The 21,126-nt window shown below is 53.5% G+C and overlaps 1 protein-coding gene and 1 long non-coding RNA gene across 5 annotated transcripts; one reads left to right on the top strand and one right to left on the bottom strand.

The window, feature by feature from the left end:
* Positions 1 to 630: 630 nt before the first annotated feature.
* On the bottom strand, positions 631 to 21,063 carry KLHDC8A (kelch domain containing 8A). Of its 4 annotated transcripts, none has more exons than XM_046904231.1 (12): positions 21,004 to 21,063; positions 19,621 to 19,722; positions 18,056 to 18,129; positions 15,457 to 15,542; positions 9,343 to 15,206; positions 7,493 to 7,712; positions 5,086 to 5,151; positions 4,570 to 4,983; positions 3,679 to 3,843; positions 2,354 to 2,569; positions 1,769 to 1,870; positions 631 to 1,584 (listed from the first exon to the last, which is right to left on the bottom strand). In XM_046904231.1, the coding sequence occupies exons 8-12, from the start codon at positions 4,958 to 4,960 to the stop codon at positions 1,388 to 1,390; spliced, it is 1,071 nt and encodes a 356-aa protein (XP_046760187.1). In that variant the 5' UTR covers positions 4,961 to 4,983; positions 5,086 to 5,151; positions 7,493 to 7,712; positions 9,343 to 15,206; positions 15,457 to 15,542; positions 18,056 to 18,129; positions 19,621 to 19,722; positions 21,004 to 21,063; the 3' UTR covers positions 631 to 1,387. The 4 variants fall into 4 exon arrangements, with proteins under 4 accessions (XP_046760187.1, XP_417963.3, XP_046760189.1 ...); XM_417963.8 differs by having other exon boundaries at positions 20,996 to 21,063; XM_046904233.1 differs by having other exon boundaries at positions 20,714 to 21,063.
* Positions 8,712 to 9,945, top strand: LOC121107618. Its single transcript, XR_005841888.2, has 2 exons — positions 8,712 to 8,815; positions 9,897 to 9,945. It is a non-coding gene; the product is annotated as an uncharacterized LOC121107618 (long non-coding RNA).
* Positions 21,064 to 21,126: the final 63 nt, after the last annotated feature.

The following is a 21,126-nucleotide window of genomic DNA, read 5'->3' on the forward strand; positions in this document are numbered from 1 at the left end:
TTTTGGGGGCAGAGCTCCTTACTGCTGTTTGCACAGCCTCCCGAAGCGCAGTGCCTGAATAAACAGAGCACCGGCAGCACAGATGGGAACACGGCAGGGGATGGGGCAGGAGCTGTTTGCTCCTCTCGCGCTTCTCCGGAGGCGAGCAGGTGGGATGTAAATCATTAGCGAGCGGGTTGTTCGCTGCCGAGCCGCTGCTTTTCCCCTTTCATCTCCTCTTTGAGGACGCACAGAGCTGCTCGGAGCTGTCAGCGCCGCGCTTCGGGAGCTCCGCTCGCTCCTCTGCAGCCCAGCAAAGCCCGCAGCCGGGCCCGGTCCAACCGGGGCAGGAGGTACCGGCGGACCCCGGCCCGGTGGGAGAGGATGGAACCGGGGGGTGGGAGGGGGGGTCAGGCCGGGGGAGCGGCCCCGATGAGCGCTGCGATGGCGGCAGCGGCCGCACGGTGTCCCCCGCGTTCCGCCGTCCCCGAAGCGGGGCTGGGATGGGCTGGAAGGAAGAAGGACCGCATCCATCCCGGGACGCCTCGCTGAGCCCCGGCACAGCCGCCTGCGCTGCCCGTTTGCCCTGTTTTTCAGCCTCGGTCGTGCCTGTTCCTGCAGTCATTGCTCATAGCACAGACCGGGCTCATGTGAGGGGTTTTCTGGGGGCAGCTTTTAATGGTGCTACAAGCTTGGAGGGTCAGCCAGTGGCTCCAACCCTCCCAAATGAAGGAATGAAACCAACCAGAAGCCGTGGCCGTGGCTCCCTGCCCTCCCTACAGAGCAAAGCTATAGGAAAACCCTTGCCCAGTACTCTGGAAGCGGGGCTCCTTTTTGCTCCTTTCTCCCAGGACTGAACAGAAGATCCCAAATAATTGTAGGAACTCAAACCCCACTGGACGCCATCCCTACGTGAAACCCTGCAAAGGCCTTTTTGTGCTACTCCTGTGCCAAAAGTAACACCCAACCTCTCACCAAAGCAGTCCTTTGGGCATCCATCCCTCCCAGGAGCACGGGCAGCTCCTTGCTCCAGCTCTTAGCCAAGTGGCAGTCACAGCTATGGGCCTGCAGGAAAAGCCTTTCTATGAAGGCAAAAGACCGATCCCCTGCACCTGGATACAGATTTGGAGTTCCCCTTCCTGCACACCGAGGAGAAAACACAGACCTCAGAGCGCCCAAAGAGGGCATCACATCTCCGATGGGCTCTCCCCATTCTCACCTGGCTGACCCCTCTGAACCTGCGGTGCGTTTGGGTGGCAGCAGGGCAATGCTCACCCACAGCCCACCCTGCAGAGCCCTTCCCGCTGGCAGGACACACAGCACAAACACTGCAAGCAGTCCCTTCCTCTGGGTTTTCCCTCCCTCTCAGGAGCTCTGAAGGAGACCAGAGGGGACCACAGGGCCACTGCTAGGAGTCAGAAAGGCAGAGGGCTTCCACCGCGCTGCTCAAGCCCTGGCTCACCCCACCGACCGCCAGCAGCAGGCAGCCCCTGAGCACGATGCTGGAGCAGGCACAGCGTGGGGTGGGCATGGGGGGCAAGCTCTCCCATTTGTTCTTCTCAGGATGGAAAGCTTCTGCAGACTCCAGGACGGTCGGCTGGTTTCCTGGAGACACAAAGTGAGGCGGCAGGTCACCAGCGAGCATCTCTTTGCCCTCTCTATCTGCACCCCAAAGCCCATTCCCCCCCCCCTCGTGGGTTCTTTTCACTGCTCCCTCAGGCCTGGCCTCCCCACTCTGTAATGACATTTCTTTGCTTTTAAAGTGTCACCGCCGTCCCCAGGGCCTCACCCAGTCCCCCAGCCACGACAACTCTGCCTTTCAGGTAGCCAGCCACGAAGTCTGCTCGCCGTTTCTTCAGGTAGAAGGAGCGCTCCATCTTCATCCAACCACCTGCCAGGGGCAGCACAGACAGCATCACGGACAGCATCACAGCAGCACTCGGAACCACCGAATCATTACGGTTGGGAAAGACCTCTAAGATCACCAAGTTCAACTGTCAGCCCGCCCCACTGAGCACGTCCCTCAGTGCCACAGCTCCATGGTTCCTGAACACCCCCAGGGATGGTGACCCCACCACCCATCTCTGGCCTCCTTCCCCTGCGGACTGCACATCCTCGGGGCAGTAAAACCAACAGCACAGGGGTCAGCTTCCTCACCACCTCCATCACGAAGGAGCTGTCAAACCCAACAGCTGCAGAAACCCTCCAGACCACATTTTCCCCCCTCCTGCCTCCTCTTATTAACCCCCCGATACCCACAAAAGCCAGCAGGTGAGAGCTGAAACCCCCACCCACTCACCCCAATAGCACATGGGCACAACCCCATAGGCACCCACCCTCACCCATGGACTGGGACAGAGCTGTGACCTCCCACCTTGCTCAAAGTCAAACACATCCACGGTCCTCATGAACTTGGGCTGCCGGTAGAGCCGGCCCTGCCGCAGACCCCCGAGGCTGAACAGTTTGTCTTCGGTGGGCACGAAGCTGGAGAAGGCTCTTTTATTGGGGATGTTGGGAAACTTGGTCCACGATCTGGTCTCGGTGTCAAAGACCTCGAAGGCGTTGATGGCGTACTTGGACTGCCTTCCCCCTGCGTGAAGGGATGGAAAGAAAAGGATCAGCAGCAGCCAAGGGCCAACAGCAGCAGGTCCCAGAGGATGGGTTGGAGGAGAGCAAGCTGCCACCAATGGCATCCTGTGCTCCTTCTTTTGTAATTGCAGCCGCATGAAATCAAAGCACCCCAATTCTCAGCGTGTCACACCTTCCTCTTCCCTCCAAGCCAGCAGCCGTGGGCAGCCGGTGCAGGAAGGTGTTCGGTATGCACCGGTTTAATCAGGACAACTGCACAGCAGAGAAGGGATCAGCACTGGGGGAGGTTTGCAATTCAGATGAGCTCAGCGCCGGCGCAAAGCAGTGATCCCAGCAGAACAGCAGAGCCAGAGCAGCTGCTGTCACGACCCACAGACGTGCATTATTGTCCCCCCATCAGATGCAAGGGGACACGGCTGCTCTCAGCCTGGATGCTCCATGTGCCTTTGAAGCAGAGCCCTGGCTCGCTACAGGGCCCACAAAGTGTTTGCTGGCAGCAAACAAACTACAGAATAGATCAAAAAGAGCCTTTGCTGGTGGCACCCTACAGACAGGCAGAGCTGCACAGCGGTTTGAACCGCTGGGACTGCTGGGTTTGATCACAGCTTTGCTGCTGGTACAGCTCAGTTGGCTGTGAGCCTCCAGCAGCACTTCCCTGCCTTAGTTTCCCTTTCTGTAGGACAGAATGAGGACCCTTCCCTGTGAAAGGGTTGGCCCAGCACTTCCTAACAACAGCAGGCCTTTCCCTCTGACCCTTCATGAAGGCGAGTAGTGCTTTGATGGCACAACGTGGACAGAAGTGCTGTTACTCAACAGCTGAGTGCAAGGGCTGTTGTTGCAGTCTCAGGGCTGCACACTGAGCAGCAAACAAACATAGGGGGACCACTCACCTGGCACTGAGCTGCTGCAGGGTCTACGAGCTCTGCAGCCATCACGGGCACACGGGCTCCTGCAGTTGCTGAGGAGGTGTGAATGCAAACCCTACGCCCAAGCCAGCCCTGCAGCAGCAAGCCCGGTACATATGAGTGCATGATAAGGATGGAGAGCATCTCCCCAAGCCTGTCCTAGGAAGCCATCTCAGTGCCTGAGGAGCTGAAGGCGGGTGCTTACCCAGCACGTAGATCTTGGTGCCCCGCAGGAAGGAGGTGGCAGCGTACCGTGCTGTGGGCATGGCTGCCAGTGACACCCAGATGTCCTTCAGCATGTCGTAGTGCTGCAGGTAGTTGTGTGGCCGCAGATCAGCTCCCATCCCTCCGGCTGCATACACTCTGTAGTCTGGGCAGGGCCAAGGAGTGAGAAACCACTGAATTAGTATGGGAAAGCACACCTGAAGGATCTGGGGAGCTATTTCTGTTCCTGGTCTCTTGCATTGAATTGATCCACCATAACCAAGCACAGGGGGAAAACCAGCTCTGAGATGGTGAGCGCTCTTTGTCAGCATTCCTCGATGGCAGCTTTTAAAGCTACTTAAGCAAATAAATGGAGCAGCTTTCAGAGGGGCTGCCTGTGGATCTGCACTGATCCCCAGTGCATGCACTGCTCCTGGCCCCAGGCATGCAGCTGCCAGCCCCCGGCTCTGCAGAGCAGGGCAGAACATGCTAAAGGAAATCAATTTATTGGTGGATGGTTGGAACGGGTGATCCTGTGGGTCTTTTCCAACCTTGGTGATTCTATGACGTGCACCTCTCCCCATTCACAGCTCAGCCAGGGGCTCTGCCCATTTCTTCTTCATGCTGGGACCTGAACTGGCTGCAGCTTTGGGGAAGCCCAGCTCCAGCCCTGCAGCTTGGGGCTGCCAGAAACACAGCCCAGTCTCAGCCCTTGCAGCTCTTGGGCAGAGCACACCGCTGCCTGCATCTGCTTTTGGCAGCCAAGGACGGTCCATTGGTGGAATAACCAAGCAGAGAAGGGCTTGGGGAGCAATCCAATCTTACAGCGTTGCCCAGAAAGCGTTTGTGTCCCATGCATGGAGGGACGCCAACCCTCCCCTCCCCTCCTTACCTTTCGCCGTCACCGAGATGCCCATGGCCGCCTCCCTCAGCGAATTCCTCTTCTTCCACTTGCCCTCATCCACGTTGTACATCTCCACGATCTTCAGCGGCACTTGGTTGGCCCCCACACCCCCGATCACCATGATCCGTTTGCCCAACGTGGCCACCGCCACCCCGGCCCTCGCCGTGGGCATGGGGGGCAGCGACGTCCATTGGTCAGCCTCGGGGGAATAGACCTCAAAGCAGTCCATGGGGACACCGTTGTCATCGCAGCCCCCGATGGCGAACACCTGCCCACCCACTTCCACCAGCGTGGAGTAAACGCGGCGGCTCGGCAGAGGGGAGAGGGTCTTCCATTGGAAATCTCTGGTGTTGGCCACCTCCATGGTGTCAGCATCCATCTGCTGCTGGCGGGGCAGCTAGGCTGCAAGACACAGCGGGGAGGTGCAGGAGGAATGCAAAGCGCAGCGCTCACAGCAGTGCAAACCCCAAACCCACCGCAGCCACCCCCTGATGCCAGCAGTACCTCTGCCTGCAGCTCTGCTCATCCTGCAGATCCACGTCTGCCTCAGCAGCTCACGCAGAGCTGAGCCTAAAAATAAAATGAAACAAAAGGGGGTGAAAAAAAAAACAAAATACAATAGAAATAAAACAAACCCAGGCAGGAGAGGTTGGAGTCGCTTTGAGTTCCTGAGCATCCCCACCCCCGAGTGACATTCAGAGCAAGGAGGCTGCAAGCTGTCTGCTCCCTCCCCTGCAGCATCTCTTCTCCTTGTGTCCTCCGAGCTCATTTCTCCTCCTGACCCTTGTGATGCTGGGGCACAGTGATGAGCCATGCCAGGCTCCCGCCAGCAGCCCTAAGGACAGGCTCCAGCTCTGGCTGCAAACCCCTCCTTCCTCCCTCTCCCCTCCCAGACTGGCCATTAAGCGATGCAGATGAGATTAATTAGTGCAGGAAGACAGAGAGAGGGCAAACAAGGAGGAGGGAAGGCAGCTGCTCATCCACCATGCAGGGTGGTGGTGCTTTTTGCACTGAGCATCCCCACCTGCGTGCCCCAGATTGGGTGACAACGTCCCTTAGAACAAAGCAAGGTTTGTCTCTGCCCTTGCAGGCTGCTGCCACGCACACCTGCACTGGGATGGGGCTGTTCCCCCTCGTCCCCATTTGCAGCCCCCAAGACTTTCCCAGTTATGCCATCACCCCACTGCTTGCTCTGCAGGGACAGTCTGAAGGTGACTTCCACACTCCTTCAGTTCCTGTTTTTCCTCTGAAAGCACGACTTGACAGCGATGAAAAGCACCAGCACAGCACAGGTGGGCAGAGATCCATCAGAATCACATCACTTACAAGCACAAATCCCAATGGATCTAACAGGGTCGAAGGAGCACAAAGCAGCAGCGCTGCATCCCATCCAGCAGCCAAAGGGAAAGGGGCAAGCAACAGATGAGGTTGGCAGCTGCCATCCTCCCCCCACTCTGCAGCACCTCATGATGTGCATCAGCAGAGCAGCACAGGGGGGGGGAGGTTTAAGCAGCTCCAGACTACAGCCTTGCTGAATAATTAATCTTCTCTCCAGGTGAACTGTCATGCATTGCCACGGACAAACCCAGCGTGGCTGAGTGCATTAGCAAAGCAGAGCCTGCTCCTATCTGCAGGCACACGATGGGTTTGCAGCCCGACCTTTGCTAAGCCGTCCTGCTGCTCTGCCCCTCTGTGCCATGACAAAGCACAGCCCTGGGATGGAGCGCATCCCTCCGACAGCAGAACGTCACCGCTGTGCCAGACAGCTCCTCTGCTGCCACTCACTGTGGAGGGCTGCATCTCGAGGATGGCGTTCTTTTTTTAGCAAAGCATTGCCTCAAAAGCCTCTTTTTCAGCACACGAACACGTGAGTGTTACTCAAAGCAATGGAGGGGTGTGGGAAGGGGGGGAGTGCTGAGCAGAGAACAGCAGAGTGAGAGCTGCAAACTCAGCCCAGCTGTGGCTCAGCAGAGCTCTGCCTCAATTCAGCTGCCTTGGCAGGAGGAGAGCTCAAGAATTCTCTGTTTTCCTCTTTCATGCTCTTAAAAGCAGATCGAGGTCAGTCTGAAGCTCTCCATTATGTATGTAGGCTTTGTCTGGGGGCTCTCCAGCATCACCTGGAAAGCATCGCTGTGCTGTAGGAGCTGCCAAACGTGCTGACCCAATGCCCCACTGCACTGCAGCCACGTTCTGCTCCAGGCACAGGGAATTATCACTTAATTATACCAAACGCATCAGAAGCATTAACATTTCCCCAACCCCCCCCCCCCCAAATGGCTGCGTTAGGATCAAAATGAATGGTAATTGCTTTCCTATCGGAGGAGCTGAGCCCACACCAGGGCCTGTTCTGGTGGCATTTATTGCCCACAACAATTTGTGATTTATAGGAGAGGCTGTGCTGAATGCATTGAGGCTCTGAGCTGCCCAAATACGGCAGGCTTTGTCCCCAAACCCAGTGCTGCTATCCCAGGGGTTGCCTGCATTCCCTTTCCCATATCCCCTCCCTGGGGGTTTAGATGCTTTTATGCTCCAGGTTTGATATTCCTCAGCTGGGGGGGATGGGAGGGAGCACAGAGTATGAACCCATCCTGCACAGTGCTGAACAACTCGCTCTGAAGCATCGCACTGCTGCAGCTCATCCCTCCCTTTGGGGACCCCACAAAGATGCAGGTGACCGTGCATACCCCCTTAGCACCTCCCGCAGCAGCACTGGGGCTGCACACAGCTGACCCCCATCTCCACCACCCCAAAATGGGTCACCAAATGGTGACGGATCACACCCAGGGCTCCTGCAGGAGCATCCCCTCTTCCATCCATGTGCTCCTCGCTGTCAGCGGGGTTAAAGCAAAGCTGCCAAAGGGAAACCTAATGGAGACATTGCTCCTTACCAAGAAAAAGCACTTGTACTCACCTTGGTTCCATGCAAGATATGCCCTGGGCTGTCCTATAGCATGGGAAAAGCAGCTGCAAACGGAGCAGAGCGCAGCGTGCTCCCAACCAGGGTTTGCTCCCAGCACACGGGGATGGGCGTCACAGGAATGGGGGCAACAGGAGCTGGAAATAGCACAAACCCCGGGAAGGAATCACAGCTCCACGCGGGAGTCAGCAGCTCCAGCTCGGATCTGTCGGCACTGTGAAAGAAGGAGCAGGGAGAGGTGACACAGCGCAGCACAGCAGCGAGGATAGGGCTCAGCGTGGGGGAACCATGGCGTCCCAGGGAAGGGTTCTGCTGTGGGGACACAGAGGAGACCCCACAGAGCATCCCCACCTGCAAGGATGGGTTATTTTTTTTTGTCAAGAGGTGGAAAAAAATGGCCAAAAAAGAAAAGAGAGATAGGAGAGGAAGGGCAGCAATCATTTCCTTGGGGCTGTTTCCTCTTGGATGCAGCACATCCCAAATAAAGACAGTGGCAAAAAGTTTCAGGCGCAGAGCAGCACCCACCCCTCACTGTTAATCAGCGCAATGGGAGGGAGCTGCTTTTCCTCCCTGCAGCACATACACATCACAGCATGAGCACCCATTGCTTTGTCAGATAAACATCATTGCAGTGAGGAGAGGCCCTATGGGGTCAGGCTTTCCCAAATGACTGCAGATTTCATAGAAGCCCATGAGAAAACCCAGTGACCCCGGTGCTGCTGCCTTTGCTTCTCATCACTCGGGCTCCAGCAGCTGAGATTTCCAACAGAACATGCACGAAATGCTCAGCCTGGTATTTCTGACCTCTCCTCACACCGAATTGAGTTTCCTTGCCATAGTAACGGCCACCCCGGAAAAATAACAGCAACCAGAGCCAGCAGCTCCCTGCCTTCCACTGCAAGTCACCCCACTGGCTTCCAAGGAGGCTTCTAATGGCGATGCTTTTGCTAAGGGAACAAATGGCACCTTGGTGCCAAGCAAAGAAAGAAGCAGCAGCGCTCTCAAGGAGCTCATTTGGAGCCTCTCTCTGCAGACAGACAGAGGGACGGAGCCACTCAAACTGAGCTCCCTGGCTGCCCCACAGAGGGGTTTCCCTGAGGTCCTTTGCAGCCATATGCAGTTTGCTGAGGCTGCTGCTGGTTGGGTTGGGGGGGGAAGGGAGGGAGGTCACACAGCTCACAGCAATGCAACAGGGATCAATGCCAGCAGCTTCAGCACGCGATGGGACAGGGAGGGAAGACACATCAGTTTTTGGTCACTCGTTAGCGTGGGGAAAGAGAGCAGAGCATCTTTTATTTCCTGGGTGAACAGAGCCAGGTAAGATTTATTCCCATTGCATTCCGTCTTAAGAGAGTTGCAATTGCAGCAGGAAAATAACATCACCCCAGCACAGTCCTGCTGCGTCCTGCATCCCTCCCCCTTCCCCCCCGATGCTGTTGCTGCTTGCTTTGCATGGGTCAAATCCTCTTCAAGCCCCACAGACCCTCTTGTGGAAGGTTACATTGATAAATCTCTGTTGGTCTGTATTTAGGCTGCATCCCTTTGGAGGGAACAGGGAGAGAGCCCTGTGGGGCACCCAGTGCTGCTCCCAAGGCCTGGATGTTGTGGGGAGGGAGGGAGGAGCAGAAAATACGGAGAAATATGGAGAAATGGGACAACAAAACGTGAAAAAACGGGGAAAAAAAAAACCCAAACAATCTCCTCACACCACTTTTTAAAGGAGTAAACCCAACCCCAGAGCTTTGTTCTGGCTGCACACCCACAGCGCCCCACTGCCCCCCCCAACCCCCCCACAACGTGAACGCTGTGCTTACAGCTGCGCCGTCTCCACGCCCGGTGCTCACCTACAAACGCTCCTCAATTTCAGCCCAGCGAAGCCCCGAGCGCCGGCATCTCCAACGCGAGAGCATCCATCCCTCGGGTGGGGGCCGGGGGGGGCTCCGAGAAAACGAGTAGAAATCCCCGGGCTTCAATCGCCCGCTTCCAAGGAGGCGTGGGATGAGCGGTGTCGGAGCTCTCCCATCTGCTGCGGCCGTCGGGATCCTCCTCGGTGCCGCCGCCGGGGCTGTGCGTGCGGGTGCGCGTGCGGGGCGGATTAGCAGAGCCATGCTTGAAGCCTTTTATGGCTCCCCACGCTCGCACAGGATGTTCTGTCACAACGGCCCTCCCCGCCCTCCCCTTCCACGGCTGCAAAAGGAAAAGCGGTCGGGGAGGGAGGGATGGAGAGGGGATGCTGAGCTGGGGACGGCTGCTCCGTGGGCACGGACGGCAGAGGACACGTTAAGGATGGAGGGCCAGCACTGGGATGTAGGGACCTTTGGGCCCCAAACTTCTCAGAGCCAACGTTCCCCGTGGAAGGCTTTTGCAGCCCTGATTTTCTTCTCTTGTTCTCCCGAAGGTGATGCAGAATAACTCCGACTCCAGGAAAAAAAAAAAAACCCACGAAACAAAACATTTCTGAGCCGAATCAGAAGGAGAAAGATCCTCTCAGTGTATCTCCCATCAATTTTGGACCCGCGCCCTGCAGAGCTGGAAGAGCCTCAGCTCTCATCCTGGATCAGACGTGGGGGGGGAGGAGGGGTTACCACCCCCAGAGGTGACCTCATGAGGTTTGGAGCTCAGCTCTGCTCGGAAACCCCCCCAGTTCTGACCCCACGCTCAGCCCGTGGCCATCCAGCCCAGCTTTGCCTCATGCTGCTCCAGATAGGAAACTACATTAAAGCAGCTTAAAACAAGAAAAATTAGGAAATCCACAAGAAGTTGACTCAAATGACGACATAAAAGCAAGCTCTGGTCTCCTACCAGCGATTCTAATCTGCTGTTAGCTTTCCAGTGGGAGGATTCAATTTACATTTAAATAAAAACCTTAAGCACGGGGCCTATCTACCATTACAACGTTCATTACAGAGGCATTTACCTCCCAAGAAATTTTAAGAGACCTCATGGAAATGGGTTTTAACGGGGGTGTGTGTGTGTAGGGGGGGTGCTATGAGCAGCCTGCCATTACTGGATGCTTGTATTTGTGGGCTGCTGTTGTCAGTAAGCAGTTTGCTTGCAGGTCAGCCCAGCAGCTGAGGGAAGGGTTGCAGTGAGTTTGCAGGCTGTGAGCTCACAACCAGAGGGAAAAGACGGCGCAAAAAGGAACCTCAGACCACCAAAATGCAGCTGCAGGAAAGTGGCTTTCATGGGGAAGGGGAGGAGAGGCTGCGAGCTGAAGGAAATGAATGGGATGGGCAAAGGGAAAGCATTGCTGCTGCTTTGGTTCAAAGCAAACTTGGAGCTTTGCTATAGGGAAAAGCCCTTCTCGTGCAACCACTGCTGTCTGTGCTGCAGTCCTAAGCCAGGATGCCCACTCAAGCCCTTATCAGCAGCTGTTGGGGTTTCCTCCTCAATATCCTCCTCCTTCTGCTCAATTCAGTTCATACAGGCTTCTCCATAGAGAAGAGAACGTCTTTATACTGAACCCTGCCCAGGGCAGCGGGTTGGAACAGTGTGATCTTTAAGGTCCCTTCCAACCAAAGCCATGCTGTGATTCTTGAGTCCTCTCCAGAGTTCTGCAAAGGCCAAACGTTGGTGGGAACACAGAGCCCAAAGCTTTATGCCTGCTCCCATCAATGCTGGATGGGCACCAGAGATACCTGGGGTGTGGGAATGGGCACACGAATGCACCTCTCCATCCTGCAGCTCTCCATCCTGCCTCCAAGAGGAAGCCTTCCCATAGGGAAAAGGCATTTCCATGTGCACGGTGGGCTGGGGGGCCAAAGAGAGCCTTGGCTCAGGACAGCAGCATCAGTCCCATTTGCAAACATCCTTTCGTCTTCGTAACGCATCACCAAGCTGAAAACAAGGTGGATGCTTTCCAAGTGGGGAAAACTGCACAGCTTTGCGTCCCTTTGGATGGGGATGGCCCAGGGAAACTCCAGAGCTGTGCTGCAAAATGGGAAAAGGTAACTTCTGCAAATTGAAATGGCAAAGGTGACGTCAGTGTTAAAGGAACAGCAGCAGTGCTGGGTACCTGGAGCAGCTCCTGCAAGCCAACAGCTGTTTCCATGGGAACAGCAGGAAGGTTGCTGGAATTCCTGTCAGTTACCCAAATAAACCGAAAAGTAGTATTTTATTTTCAGCTTCATCTCTGGGTTGAGCCAACTCCACCCAATGGATGCTCTCAGTGGGACCACTCCATGTATGTAAGTGAGGAGTGGTGAACACGAGGAGATGGAAGACGGGGAGAAAGCCAGCAAGCACTCCTACACACCCAACAAACGTTCCTGCTGAAGAAATCAGAATCATGTGGATGAAGGCAATAAATCCATGCAATGCTTGCCATGCACACCTGGGTGCCAGCATTACCCTGGGGCTGTTGGATACTGCAGGACTGGAGGCAGCAGCCAGTCTGGCCCTGTCATTTCTTGCAGAGATCTGGCATCCTGACAGTTAATTAACTAGTTAATTAATTAGCTCTCTCTCCCGCAGGGCCCTGAGCTGGCCGCAGCACAGAGTCACTGTAATGCAGGCAGACAGGAGCTGAGAGCTTTGGGATCTCTCCATCAGAACGCTTCACTCATGGGGAGAAATCCACCAGCTGCGTGCGCCTCTCTGACAAACACAGGGAGACACCATCTCATGCAACCAGGCACTCAGAGCAGACAGCTGCTGCGAAAAGAGCCCGCAGTGAGGCTGGAGATCAGCTGCAGTTAGCAGGATTGGGAGATAAAGCGATGCTTTGCTGCACCTCTTTGCACTCAGAGCATGCGTTGCAATGGGGGACCCCACCTGCTGGCCCCAGCAGCCCAATGTGGTGATGCAGAGGAGCACCTGAGGGTTTTTATAGCCCACGGGCAGAGCCCTGAGCAAGCACAGGGACTTTGGACTGTGGGTTTTGCTGTCTGGGCTTCAAAGGAAGCAGGGGTTAATCATTGACAGAGCACCCAGCAGGGCTGCAAGGAGCAGGTCTGAAAGGGGCACAGGGAGGGGGGAAAGCATTGGGATCATTCTGATTTGATTCAGCAGAAATATGACATCGGTGAATTAATTCCTACTGGCAAAAGCGTTCATTCACATTGTAGAGGATATTCCTTTCCTCTGGGGGGGCTGCATGGGGAAGTATTTAGTGCTTTAAGAAGAAGACCACTTTCAAAAGGAAGTAATGTCAGATGCTTTGGTTCAAAGGTTGGCACAAGGAAATACTTCCACCAGAGCATCTCCTTCCTTCTGTTTTGCTGATCCCCTAAGCCAAATTCATGGGCAAACACATGAATCTCCATCAATGTGCTTTTATCCTGTTCTCATTGGGTCTGGAAGTTCTATTCCGGGCTCCACCACTCAATGCTTTTGTGATGCTCTGCATGTGTCCGTCTGCAGCAATTCACATCCAACCCAGCAAGCACTTCCATGGCTGCTCCAGGATCTCCAGCAATGTTTGCACAGAGCTCAGCCCAGCAAAGCCAGGAGGGGCAATGGGTGCATTCTGAGCTGCTCAGATGACGATGGCAGCAGAGAAAAAGCCATCCCCACGCAGAACAAGGCCAACAGTGAAGGAAGAAGAGCTGCTCACCCATCAGACCACCTCTCATCCTCTACAGCCTCCTCTCTTTGAGTCCAACTACTGCCCATCCTGGGGGTGTCTCAGAACACAGTGCTTTTCTACAGCAAAGCTGCTTACAATTGACCTCCATGCTGCAGCACTTCGGCTGTTCCCCATTTAGCACTGATTCTGCTCTCATTACTCTGCCTGGGCTGTTTCCTCCAGGCACAGATCCTTGCTGACAGCTCTCTGGTAGAGAAGGTTGCAGTGCATTAAGCTGGAGATGCGGAGAGCTTGGGATGTGTCCCCAGGATGGGTCAGCAGCAGAGCTGGGGCAGTGCGTGGCAATGGGATGGAGCACCAACAATCCCATAGGAGTCACAGGAATAAGGCAAAAGCAGGCACTACGAGGCCTCAAACCCTACCAAACACATTTAAAGTAAAACCTTATGGGGAAGAATTACTGTATTTAGAGGTGCCCAAGGCGACCCAGGATGATCATGAGCAGTTCCAATGCAGTCCTCCATAGCTCCTTTAGTACGCAGCATGCAAGAACAGAGAGGCACTGCAACCTTATTTCCTTACCTCGCACCTGACCCACTGCTGTTAGCCAAGAAAACAAGCTGAGATATCATACGTGTCACAGATACCCCAACCATCACCTTCAGTGCCTGGGAAACTGGGAGCAGGGGGGTGTGAGGTGGGATGGGGCACAGCTCACCACCTCTGCACCGCTCCGTGTTTGTTTTGGTGATGTGCTCCATAAAATGAACAAGCACAGCACGTGCTGGGCTCAACCCCCAGGGAAGGAGGATGAGTTCCTGCTCAGCTCTGGCAGGATCCCACGCTGCCACACTCCTTTTCCAGGGAGCTGGAGGAGACTTGGCACAAACCGAACTCCTCCGGGGGTGGAGGAAGCTCTGTGTCTCCCCAGTTTGAATTAAGGAATGTGCTTTTAATTGAAATCCAACTCTAACGAGACTTGCAGCTGAGCACAGACCCCATTGCAGGACTGGTCACAGTATCAGGGTTGCTACCACTGCCTGAGGCTGCGGCTGTCACTTCCAGCACACCCAGCAAGCCCACCTCCTATGCAACAGACTGAGAGGTTCCTTTCGAAGCACAGCTTAAGCTGCAGCACCTCACATGGCCAGGATCTTGCTCTCATTCTTCCTCCCACTCCACTTCGTTATTTTTTTAAGAGAAGGAATTAGGAACATTTGTATACCAAAGCAAAGGCCCACTATAACAGCACCGGGCACTGTCACCATTCCCCCTTCTCAGTAACATTTCCAGATGGACAAGGCTATGTGGTTAACCCCTTCCTTGAGCCTCCATGGCTTGTATTAGGTTAGAGCCATTGCCTGTCTTGCCAGCTTGGTGTTTCCCCAGCTGTAATACAACCGGAGCATAGAGGAGCTTTACCTTCTCAAAGATAACAGTCAGTAGTAGGTGAGGAACCTCTTGTTGCTCTTTTGCCATCACCTCTGGTACCCGGCCTTCTTGTAAGTGGTTCAGTGGAGAAATATTGGTGGTTGGTGGATGGGTGGACTTGGATGATCTTGGAGGTCTTTTCCAACCCTGGCGATTCTATGATTCTAAACTGGGGTGACCCCACCTGGAGCAGCTCAGTTAACTCCAAGCCACGCACAGCTCCCAGCTCTGAGCCAAGCAGGCTTCAGAGGAGGAACAGCAGAGCAGCTCACGCTGCCAGCAGATAGGAACCACTGCATGGAGCAACACCAGGTACACACAAAGCACCGACTTCTCGCTCTCCTCCCAGCCCTTTAATTGGCCACCAGAAGAGCTCATTGCACATCTCAGGGAGAGAAAAGAAACGCATTCTCCAGTTCTGCACTCACTGCTGACACGTGGCTGCTGCCTCTCTCTCTCTCTTCCCAGCCTGAAGCTCAGCAGCAGACCGTGACCACCACTGCCAGAGTGAGGTGCGTGAAGACCATGAATACAACGAGGATGAGTATCACGAGCATGATAATGTCAGACAATACACACTGCCCCGTCGCTTCCTGTGCTACTTCTGCTCTGTTCTCCTGTTCCTGAGCTGCTCTTTCTGCAGCCTCCGCCTTTACTGGTAGCAATGGCTCTTCTTCCACTTCTACTATTCTCATTTTCTTCTGCACCGGTGACTGCTTGCTCTTTATCTTTGGCCTTTTCCTGCTGGTCCTGAAGGACAGACAGACAGACACACACTGAGCTCTCATTACTGACCCTACAGAACCAACGTGTTACCTTTCAGACACATCACAAAGGCTGTAACAGAAACCATCAGGGGAGGAAAGGCACCTGGCGTTATTTCCTGCTTTCCAAGCTGTGATTCTATGGGTAAGCAGGGGTGAGCTTCTCCAAAACATGAAAGCAAACCAAAGCAGAGGTTGGTTGACAGCAAGAGGAATAGAGGTTAAATGCACGTTACCTGATTCCTTTGGGAGACAGAGAAACAGCAAAGCATGTTTCATCCTGGTCATCCTCATCCTGGCCATCACTGGATGTTCCACTCGACTAATGGGAAAGAAGGTTACACTTAGAGTGGACTCAATGCACTGGGCTTTATTTCCAGCAAGCAAGGCTATCATATAAGCTGCAGATTGCCACGAAGGAGGTCACCTGGATTTCAAGGGTGAGAATGCTCCATCTTTTAAGGTCCTGGGGTTATCAGAACAACACTAACAAATAAGCCACTGCGCCAGTGACCACAGCAGTCTAACAGCAATGGTGCTCAGACCTAAGAAACACCATGGAACCTTCTGGTGAGTGAATGGGAGGACTTAAATCAACCAAGAGATGAGGTTGAAAGCAAAGCTGGTTGCCTGCAGTCTGACACAGAGCCTCTGGAATGTTAACAGGTATTGAGTACGTCAGTAAGTCTTGTCCTGCTGCAAGAAGAAACACTGCTTTAACCAAACGTATTGCACAGGGCAATGAGTAATGCACAAGAACAGTGCTTTGCCTCCGGACACAGCATCTAAGCACAGCACTGAAACTCATCTGCAGGCAAAGAGAACAGTGCTGTGATCACCATTCCTGTGACACCAATGCTCCAAGGCCTCTCTGTAGCTGGAATTCCCTCATCCTGGGTGCCACCGAGACACAAACCCTGGACCAAAGGCTGATGATGGCTAAATCCATGCAGGATGAGGCCATTATCTTTAACATGATGCAACAGAGTCCATTTCCAGGGCTGAAGCCTAAACAGATAACCATTCCCAATCAATCACTTACATTTAACGTTGCACACGCAAGCGCTTGTGCACAAAGACCTCCTCACTCAGGAGAATCCACGGCTGAATTCTACACGTGAAGAGCAATTTATTCTACAGATACATCAAAAAGCTCTCCCAGAGGGTTCTCTTCAAAGGGAGTGCCATCTTCTTTGAGATAACATCTGCTGTGCTGCACACAATGCTGGGAAGGAAGGGAGATGCCTTGAGGGGAACGCTGGTTTCCCCTGCCAGCATTCCTGTGTGCAAGTTCACTTGCTCAGAGCTGACTCAAGGTCTTAACTCTGCACCCTGAACCTCACAGGAGATGAGCTCTGATAAGAGGCAGGACTTAAAGAGACCAAGGGAAGCACTTTTGGAATGCTGTCATTGTAAATGAAATGAGACCTGATGAGTCAACGTTGCTTGGATCAGCCCAAAGGTGGAAGCGCTGTGGCAGAGGGAACACAGCAAGCAGCTGCTGTAAGGTGACAGTGCCACGGTGCCCATACACAGCCCTGGGACCACCATAGGGACTGCTGCCAGCTGACCCACACTGCCCCTGCACCAGCACAACAGCAGCTGGATGGATGAGATGGTTTTAGAGCTCTTCTCCAACCTCAATGGCTCTACGAACGCATCCTCCAGCAATATCTGCTCTGGCCGTTAATATTTCAATACAGACTCATTAATGCAAGCTGTGGGTCTGGAATTATGGCTTCTCGTGGTGAGTTACCACAAAGTCCTGAGTGCCACACAACACAGAGCACGCTGTTAATCACACTGATTTAATGAGGAGCTCCTTACAGTTTTTCCACCTGCGTCGAGTCTACGCATACAATTGCGATGCAAAGTTGATTAACGTGGATGTAATTAAGAGCCTGAATTAATCTGCATTCCGTAAGCGAGGAGGAAAGCAATCATCAAAATAGCTTCTACTTTATCACTAATTAGCTGTCTGGTATATACTGTTCTTAACCCAGTGAACCGAAGGCTCTGAGGGCATCCCAGCAGGGCACAAACCCAACTGAATGTTCTGTAGCCAGAAACAGACGTGGCTCCACTCAGTAATCACTGCCAGAATGTCAGAATCAGGAGGCAGCAAATAGATGGAAATCCAGGTTAAGCCCCCTTCTATGATTTGGAGGATGCATGGAAGCAGAGAGACCACAACCCACCCCATTTACAGAAGCTCCATAGGGCTTTCAGCCATTCCCAGGTGCGAAGACCATAAGGCAGCAAGACAGACTGAGGGCACGCCAATTACTTTCACCACAGCATTACAGGTGGGTATATTTCCCAACGGCAGGGCCAGCCCTGAGCCAACCATCACAGCTCAAAAGCCCCTCGGGCACTCAGAGCAGATCTCCATTCAGGACACATAGAGGAAAGCATGTCCCTCTGCTACAGAGGGGTTCTGGACATCATGCACTAGACAGCCACGTGTCCACTTGATATAAGATGCAAGCAGCAGCCACTAATTGGCACTGATTGTCATTAGTGGGGAATCTCTTGTAAGAAAAGTTGCTATTTAACATAGAGAACGTAACGAATGCATCATGGCTAGTTCCAGTTTGGAACACAGTGCAACGTCAGCACTGCAGAAGAGAGCTTGGCTTATTCTCACACCCAGGCTGGTGAGCAGACAGCACAGAACCAGGCTGAAGCTATAGAAGGATGCTATAATTAACTGATTGCAGGTAATTGCTGCAGTTGCCATGAGCTAATACAAAGAACATCCGTTGATATCAGCCTGCAATTTCCCCCATTTAGCTGCACACACACATAGCATTCATGCACTGGGAGATCCCTTACCTCACTGCTGGCAGCAATGCAGCCTGCTGTCACTTTGTAGTCCTTTGTTTCAAAGGTCACTTCAGTACTTCTGTCTGAGTGAGGAGAAGGAAAGAAAGAGGGGCTTCAAATGCAAGCAAATGGGCCTGAACTATCTGTAGTAGGGCTGCATAACGCGATGCTTTTGAAAGCCACAGTCCAGGGCACCTTTACAAATGGCATTGCTTAATTATCCCTGCAGTATTCTTTGACTGCAGATGGGGGTTGCATGCACGTGGCCACCATGCACCCACGTAATGCAGACCCAGAAAGCAGAAGTGGCCAAGAGCCATTCGTCTGCTGGGGAATCACCCAAGCAAAGCAGCAAACACCGCTCAGCCCACGCCGAGCTCAGCGCAGCACAACCAGAACGCAATCATTCCCTTATTTGCAACGGCCGTACAACAAAGAGGCTGTGTTTGAGGCTCTGCTTTTGTTATGACAGCTGCTGGGCCATCCGAGTAGCTCAGTGCACAGCTGTTGGATTCGTGGTAGGGTGGTTGGGTTTTTTTCTTTTTTGCAAAACATGCCTAAACTGCTCAGCATTTGGGAAGTTTAAAGTGCAACAGAAATGGCCCCGCCATGCTAATTGCTCCAACAAAGCTGGATATTCATTACAGTCTGCAGCGTACATGGGAAGTTTGCTTTCGTCTTTGAAGAGAACTTCAAAGGGCACTGCAATAAAGGAGAGGTGGGGACGGAGCAGGGTTTAAACCCTAAGGAACTTCTAAAAAGGCTTTTAGAGATTAAAACATGGAATGTTCCACCTCGGTAAAGAGAGAATGATGTTGTCTCAGGTTACCCCAAACACCTTCATTTTGGATAGGGGTTCCCAGGCAGGTCAGAGATGCATGAATACCAGCAGGCAGCTTGCTGGTGGTCACCAGAACTGCTGGGAAGAACTGTGCCCGGTGCACAGCTTGGCCTGAATGAGACACGTGCAACAGAGCAGCATGCAGATCTGAGTGCATTGCAAAGAGAGGCGGTTGGAGCAGCACCAGCTGCACCCAGGGGGGTATATGCCATGTAATGCATTGGGAGCTGCTTTGTCAGCCAGCACAGGGCGCATACAGGAGTGGAAATACACCTTTGTTGTTTGCAGGGTGTGAAAATCAGTGTGAACACCATTTCTTGTCCAACCGACCCTCTTCATAAGGACGTGGGTTTGTTTTCTCCCCCCCCCCCCCCCTCACAGAAGCACACGCTTTACTGCCTCTAAACCACTCTCCCCTCCCAGAGCAATCAATCCCAGCTGCTACTGTGGTATCTTTGGACCCTCAGGAACACGTTGCAGTCGGTCCCTGGATGAGCTTTAGGATACATCCCTCAGTATGCAGCACGGCTGCCTTCCATTTCTGCCTGCCAGATGGAAGCAGCAGCACACCTCGTTCCTCCCCACCACGAGCTTATTATTGCCACCAAACGCCCCTGGGGAAGCTCAGCCTCCCCCCCCTCACCCCAAACCATCACTCTTTAGGGTCCCATTCTGTATGACTCATGCAATGCACACACTGGTCCTGGTGTGGCTGCACGTCACCACCACTCACTTTGCACATCGAGCTCCTCCGGGTCGTGCTCAGCTTCAGTGTCCTTCTGTCGTCCTATCAGTGCATCGGATGTGGTCTTGGACATCTCTCCCATCTGCAGTGCTTTTGGGGGAAAACAAGCAGAGCGCAGATGGTTGCCACTGCTCCAAAGACATCTGCCAGCAGTTCCCCTCTCACATCACATCCAGTCCAGGAGTGCTCAGGACAACTTTGGGATCGCTGCCACTGCTGGGATGGTTTCTAACAGCCTCAGATCCCACCCAGACACTTTCTTATAAAGCATTTCGACGCTTTCTTATATAGCATTCTCATAAAGATTTAGTAGCACGTTACCAATCAAACCAGTTAAACTCATTACCTATAACGAGGAGTAATTAGCAATTACAGTTAAACCGAATAAAGCAGCACACAGACAGTTTTCCAGAGGACCTCCATGCTCCTGCCCCACTATTGTAGCACTGGGCTCACCCAGCCCCTTCCCCACCCACAGAGGAGCACAGAGCATCCCTTCCAGCTCAGTCTGCTTGAAGACCGTGGGGATGGGCTGTCCTCCCCCACCATTCCCATTATCCTATAACCCATTTGCTCTTTCACAACGTTTCTGCAGCAGGATTCCATTTGCTCTCCATACAGCTCCCTGTGGCAGCCCTCATTTAGTCGATGCCTTCAGTGCTGAAGCTGCTGCATTCAGATATGTCAGTCTAAAAGCAGCACACAGAGACAGATTAAATACAGCCAAGCAATTCTACCAGAACTAAGTTAGATGCCTCTGTTTATTTGACATAGCATGAAGGGGAAAAGCACGTACAACCCACAAATCAAAGATCAGCTTTGTTGGAGCTCTATGAATAAAATAGGATATTTCCAGCCATCCTCCTGCAGCACATTTCCATATATATTGCACAGAGTAAACGAATCACTTCTGGCACTGAAATATTGTGCATGACTGCATGCAACAGCTGCTCCTTCGTGCATCGGTCGCCTGTGAATAGATTTTTATTACAAGATGCACCATCCCAATGGGGGTGGAAATAAACCCCAGCGAGCACAGACTGCTTGGCTTAAGGAGCAGGAATCTTGCCTGGAGACACACCTCATTTGCTTCCCCTTACAAGGCTCTGGATCTCCCTGTTATGCCTTTCCAGTGTGAGCAATGCTCTCTGCTCACTGTACACGAGTACAGCAATCAGGACACGATAAAGCACAACCACCTCGATGGCATCCACAGCCCGTTTCCATTGGGTCCCAAGGGACCCAAAATCCCAGCCAGAGGCACACACAGACATCTCCAGTAAAACACTGTGCTGAAGGGGGAGGTCAGGAAGATGAGGTTCACCCATACAGGGGTGGCAGCGCTCCAGAGGACACCCCTTACTTGCTCACATGGCCAGGAGGAAGCCTGCTCTCTGTGTGCTGTCCATGGAGTGCAGCCTTCCCCACTGTGACATCGCTGCTCTCCACGGCAACCGATGGAGAAGTCAATGGGAAAGAAACCTTTCCAAGGGG

The sequence above is a fragment of the Gallus gallus genome, chromosome 26 (genome assembly GCF_016699485.2).
Source record: "Gallus gallus isolate bGalGal1 chromosome 26, bGalGal1.mat.broiler.GRCg7b, whole genome shotgun sequence".
In the NCBI taxonomy this organism is placed as follows: Eukaryota; Metazoa; Chordata; class Aves; order Galliformes; family Phasianidae; genus Gallus; species Gallus gallus.

Bases quoted from the DNA above. Each gene is read 5' to 3' on its own strand.
- KLHDC8A (XM_046904231.1), bottom strand. From the start codon at position 4,960: ATGGATGCTGACACCATGGAGGTGGCCAACACCAGAGATTTCCAATGG. The intron at 1,871-2,353 runs GTGGGAGGTCAC...TGCCCCTGGCAG, and splicing joins TGTGTTTGACTTTGAGCAAG to GTGGTTGGATGAAGATGGAG. The intron at 1,585-1,768 runs GTGAGGCCCTGG...TTGTGTCTCCAG, and splicing joins TGTCGTGGCTGGGGGACTGG to GAAACCAGCCGACCGTCCTG.